Source organism: Macadamia integrifolia, unplaced genomic scaffold (genome assembly GCF_013358625.1).
Source record: "Macadamia integrifolia cultivar HAES 741 unplaced genomic scaffold, SCU_Mint_v3 scaffold773, whole genome shotgun sequence".
NCBI lineage: Eukaryota > Viridiplantae > Streptophyta > Magnoliopsida > Proteales > Proteaceae > Macadamia > Macadamia integrifolia.
Window position 1 is genome coordinate 75,642 of NW_024870536.1, and position 4,893 is coordinate 80,534.

The 4,893-nt window shown below is 37.3% G+C and overlaps 1 protein-coding gene across 3 annotated transcripts in view; it reads right to left on the minus strand.

Moving 5' to 3' along the window:
* LOC122069940 (abscisic acid receptor PYR1-like) overlaps window positions 1-1,471 on the minus strand; it is a 4,304-nt gene extending 2,833 nt beyond the window's left edge. For all 3 annotated transcript variants that reach the window (XM_042634017.1, XM_042634019.1, XM_042634020.1), the window contains exon 1: window positions 732-1,471. In XM_042634017.1, the coding sequence (XP_042489951.1) occupies window positions 744-1,418 (675 nt within the window). In that variant the 5' untranslated portion in view covers window positions 1,419-1,471 and the 3' untranslated portion in view covers window positions 732-743. The remainder of the gene's footprint in view (window positions 1-731) is intronic.
* Between the last annotated feature and the right edge of the window lie 3,422 nt (window positions 1,472-4,893).

Here is a 4,893-nt window from a genome sequence, read left to right on the forward strand (position 1 = left end):
TTTTTTTTTTTTTTTTTTTTAATCAATTTGTTGGGGCAAACTTGGGCGTATCTCGACTAATCTAAAGAAGACTAAATCAACAACTCACCACAATAGTCTCCATTTAAATCGCAGATGCATAGATAATGAATCAAACCTGTATATTTATCCTCACAATCTCTAATCCATCCTAATGGACAATCACAGATCGCTCTATTTGGGGGTCTTTGAAAAAAAAAATTTATTGAAAAGTTGAGAAGTTGGGAAGTGAGAATAGTCATTAGGGCCGGGAGAGTGTGCAGATAGAGTGCATTCGATGTTGCAACTTCTTCTTCTTGATTCCCACCCTGTATGGCATTGAAAGCTGTAGGTAGGGAGATGGCACGCCATCTATCGAATCCATGGCTAATCAAGGAAACCGGAAGGGTGGGGTTATATATTAGCTGCGGATGATACGTACTTAGAAATAACCGGATCATAGTAATTTTTTCATGGAGATTATTGGGAACGGGAATGGGAGGTTCCAAATAAAAACTGAAAATGAGAAAATGCTAATGAAACACTATGGCATCTTATGCATAAACATACAATTAATTCTTTCAAATAACAAAAATTTTCCCCCAAAAACCTATGAAGAAGCAGAGAATGAAAGAAGACAGAAATAAATATCCCAAAACTCCCGACTAAACCCAAACCCAATTTCAAAATTTCTCTTTTTTTTTTCAATAGGTTCTTGGTTTCTTGACATTCACCTGTGTTTGTGCTTATCTTGATCGATCACCAGCTAACCCTTCAGTCACGGAAGCCAGCTTCTGCAGATTTAATCTAACAACTGTATCAGCAAACATCCGTGTATCATCCTCAGTATTCCCTTCCGGCACATCAACCACATAAGATTCCAAAACAACAGTCCAGATCTTCTCACCATCATACTGATCACCACCACCCCCCCTACGCCCTCCCTTGAATTCATTCACCGATGTCACCGACCGGTAGTTCCTTAATCTGTGCTCCCCACCTATGATGGTAAACCCAGTCACCTTCCTCTCATCATCCAACACATCAAGCCTCTCCGTACTTGTATCCGCAGGTAAACCGGAGATCACGTTGACCTCTCTGAGACATCCAACGGTGGTCGGAGGTGGAGAGTCACCTTCTTTGATGGAACAATTCTTGATGAAATGCTTGTAGGCTTGAGGTTTATCGAACGGGCGAACGATGGACCAGACCGTTTTCGCCGGAGCATATATGCGTTGGGCCAGCAGAGATGAGCATTTGCCGGAGCCTATACGGTATGTGTGGAATTCGTGGATGATCGGTTTTAGTTCTTCGAACTCTTCTTGGGTTAGACCGGCGGGGATCTTTGTCTGATGGGTTGTTATTGTTTCGCCGGAATCTTCGTTTTCTGCCATTGACGATGATGATTCTTCCTTTTCCATGACTGCAACTAGAGAGAGAGAGAGAGAGAGAGAGAGAGAGAGAGAGCAAAGAAAGAAGGAGAAAAGACCTACTTGAAGAATTTTATTGGGTTTATAAGGATGAAATTTTTATGAGATTATTAGAAATTTTTATTTTTTATAATATAATAATACCATTTTATAATTTAAAAACTAGATTCTGAAGTGGTGCCAACTGGCGTTGTTGACTCTCCACTCATAGGGTTGTGCCGGCTTGCTGGCTGAGTTACAAATCTACCAAGAATTGAGAAACCGGGCTTTGCTGCCGCTGTCAAGCTTTAGCGGAGCCGAGCCGAGATGAGAGTTGGTTTTTTTAATCCGATTTTTCTCTTATATGCTTATCGTTTAGGTCATCTGTCCTAGTTATTTGGACAAATGATACATAACATGGCGATGATCCAATGATTTGAAGAAGATAGGAATAACGAGGCACTAATAAAAATTCTGAGAATAAGATGTCAAAAACCATTGAATAATCATTTTGTCATGTGATGGTAGTCTAATAATTATGAACAAGACGTGAGCGATCCATGTTATTTAAGCCTCTGTTTTGATTTTTTTATTTTCTTTTCAATATAAATATTTTTATTTTAAATTTGTATTTCTAAAAAATAAACTAAAATACGCGTTGGTGTATGATACGCTACATGGATTGTTGCTTACACGTGGAAAGGTTTATTCTGGGGGCGTTATAGACACATGCGAGCAGGCGTAGAGTAGCTGAAACTAATTTGGAAGCTTGCGAGTTTTCTTTTTTCTTGTTCTCCGTATAAACTCCCTCATGTGTATGTTGTAGTAGGCCCATTTTGAGTGGGTTGGGCCGCTTTGGCCCAACTGTCTTCCTTTGGCCCAATTAGCTTGATGTGACAGGTATGAATAATGACTGCGTCTTTTGTCGACACTTCACTTTCGTACAGAAGTTTGATTTTTCTGTCCAAATTGTGTTGTAGCCTACGTGCGACACGTGGTAGATAGATGGATCAACAATTAATGAGGGTGTGGGTTCAATGCATCTATGTATCTACATAGTCAAGAGTGGCAATCACGTATATAAAAAGAAGTAGATTTTAACATTATGGGAAAATAATGGATACACTTAGTATGGTGTAATGGAATCTTACAAGTAAGCACATTATTGATCTTTTAAATTCTCCAAATGGGTTTCATAGATTTTTTTTTGACACTTTAAATCCTCTAAAAGGGCTTCATAAATTTTTCTTTGAAATAACGACTACCTAAAACATTGAATCAACACTATATATGATTGTTGCTTTAAGATAAAATGTTCATTAAGTGACTCAATAATAAATGAAAAGGAGAAAGAGAAAAAATTCATGAAAATAAATTTACATCCAACTTAAATAAGCGTATAGAATGAGAAAAAAAAAAAAAAAAAAACCAAAGAAGAGATAAGCAGAAGAATAGGCTTCAATGTATGTAACAATCAGATCTCTTTTCTGGTGCTATCGTGATTTTAAATAACAAGGTCAAGGCTTTAAAAACAATATATATATATATATATATATAAAAATAATGTATGTAACAATAAGATTTCTTTTCTGGTGTTGTCGTGATTTTAAATAACAAGGTCAAGGCTTTAAAAACAATATATATATATATATATATATATGAAATCACTAAAAGTTTGATGGCCTGACGATTATTGTCAATTGTTTTGGATGGCATTTCCTCTTCATCATTATTAGAAGGTGTCATTGATGAGCAGAACTCAACTGAAGCTTTCAGAGTCTCCACTTCTTCATCACTAAGTTATCTTGTTTCCTGTAGACACAAAATATATATTATAATTTGCAAAGTAGCATCACAAATTTAGAATCATAAATTTTATATTCTACAATATGATGATAAAAGTTTATATTGGCTGAAACCTATAATGCAAGGAAGCTAATAGGAATAACAAATGGAGTTCAAAATTAGGATCAAATCAATAGGCTACAGAAAATGGCTATAAATAATAGAGAAATAGATTTAGACTATGAAATTTTTAAAGAATAACAATAAAGGAATATTAAACCCACCTTTAAAAAGAAAAGATTTTTTTTGCTTAAGGTCAACAAGAATTTTATTAATAGAATGAATGAAATATACAAGAACCAAAATAGGGCAACAGATCCTTATCCAAAAAACTTAGATCTCACTTCTACCTTTGGCATTGCCATCAGTAGAAAAGAGATGTGATCACAACAATAAAAACTTTACTTCCTCCCCTACCTACATCATTGCCATCAGCAGAGCAAGAGGAAAAGACAACAAATCAAACATGGTAGGAGAAAATCATTGGAATCTGAATCTTGGTCTCTGAGAGGCATCCCAATCAATTTCATTCACTATAAATCTTGAGGGATTATTCTAGATAGCAAAAACTCTCAAAGAGGTAGCGTGCTTAGCGAGACTATCCACTGTAGTATTAACTTCTCTAAAGCAATGATGAATGCTCCATTGGATTCCCTCCAGATAGCTCGACAAGGATAACCATGTTTGCCAGAAGCACCACAGTATTACCTTTCTCTTTGTGCACAAAACAACCAATTAGAAATCACGCTTGACTTCAATCCTTGAAAGGCTTATGGGCTTGGCGAGTTTAATTGCTTCAAAGAAAGCCGCAAAATCCGCCCAATAATTTGTAGATATACCTTGAAATGCAGAAAAACATCGCAATGTATGACACTCCTTGTCCCTAAAAATTCCACCAACACTAGCATATCCCAGATTAACCAAAGAACAACTATCAATATTAACTTGGGTAATTTACAGCGCCACCCCCTAGAGAATGCCAGTATTATAGGAACACCTTCTGTTTAATACCAAATTGTGTTCAGACCTAAGGAACCAGCTGTTCGAGTTGAATTGCTATACGTGGTTAGGGATTTTTTTAAGAAGATCAAGAGGAGGGAGTTATTAGAGGAACCATCCGTCGCTATCTTCTTTCCCTCAGATCAATCCCAGTAGTTCCTTCAATATAAACACGCTGATGTAGGGTCACAGACGGATGTGTGGAGGCGCAATGCAACAACCCACTTCGAATCGGGAAAAGCGTAAACACAAGCAAAGAGGACATCCGCTTCAGATTGGTTGGACTAGGGATTTTGATTTAATTCATGTTCGATTATACCATGAAATGGTGAGATTCAGCCAATGTTTGCATCGCCGCCTTCGGCGAGGCTTTGAAGGAGTTGGGAAGTATATAGTGTTGTAACCCGGCAGTCACTGAGAGGGGGGGTGAATCAGTGAGTCCAATTCCGATCCCCAAAAACCTGTCCGATGTCTGGTCAAGAAAAATCTAATATACCTGTCCCTGTTTGCATACAGTCATATGGACACTCAGCCTCTCATAAGCACTTTCATGTGTGTACACCTATTCCACATTCCATGCACTTCAATATAAAATACAAATAACAAGCACCCACAACACAGGATTTTTACGAGGTTCAGCAAT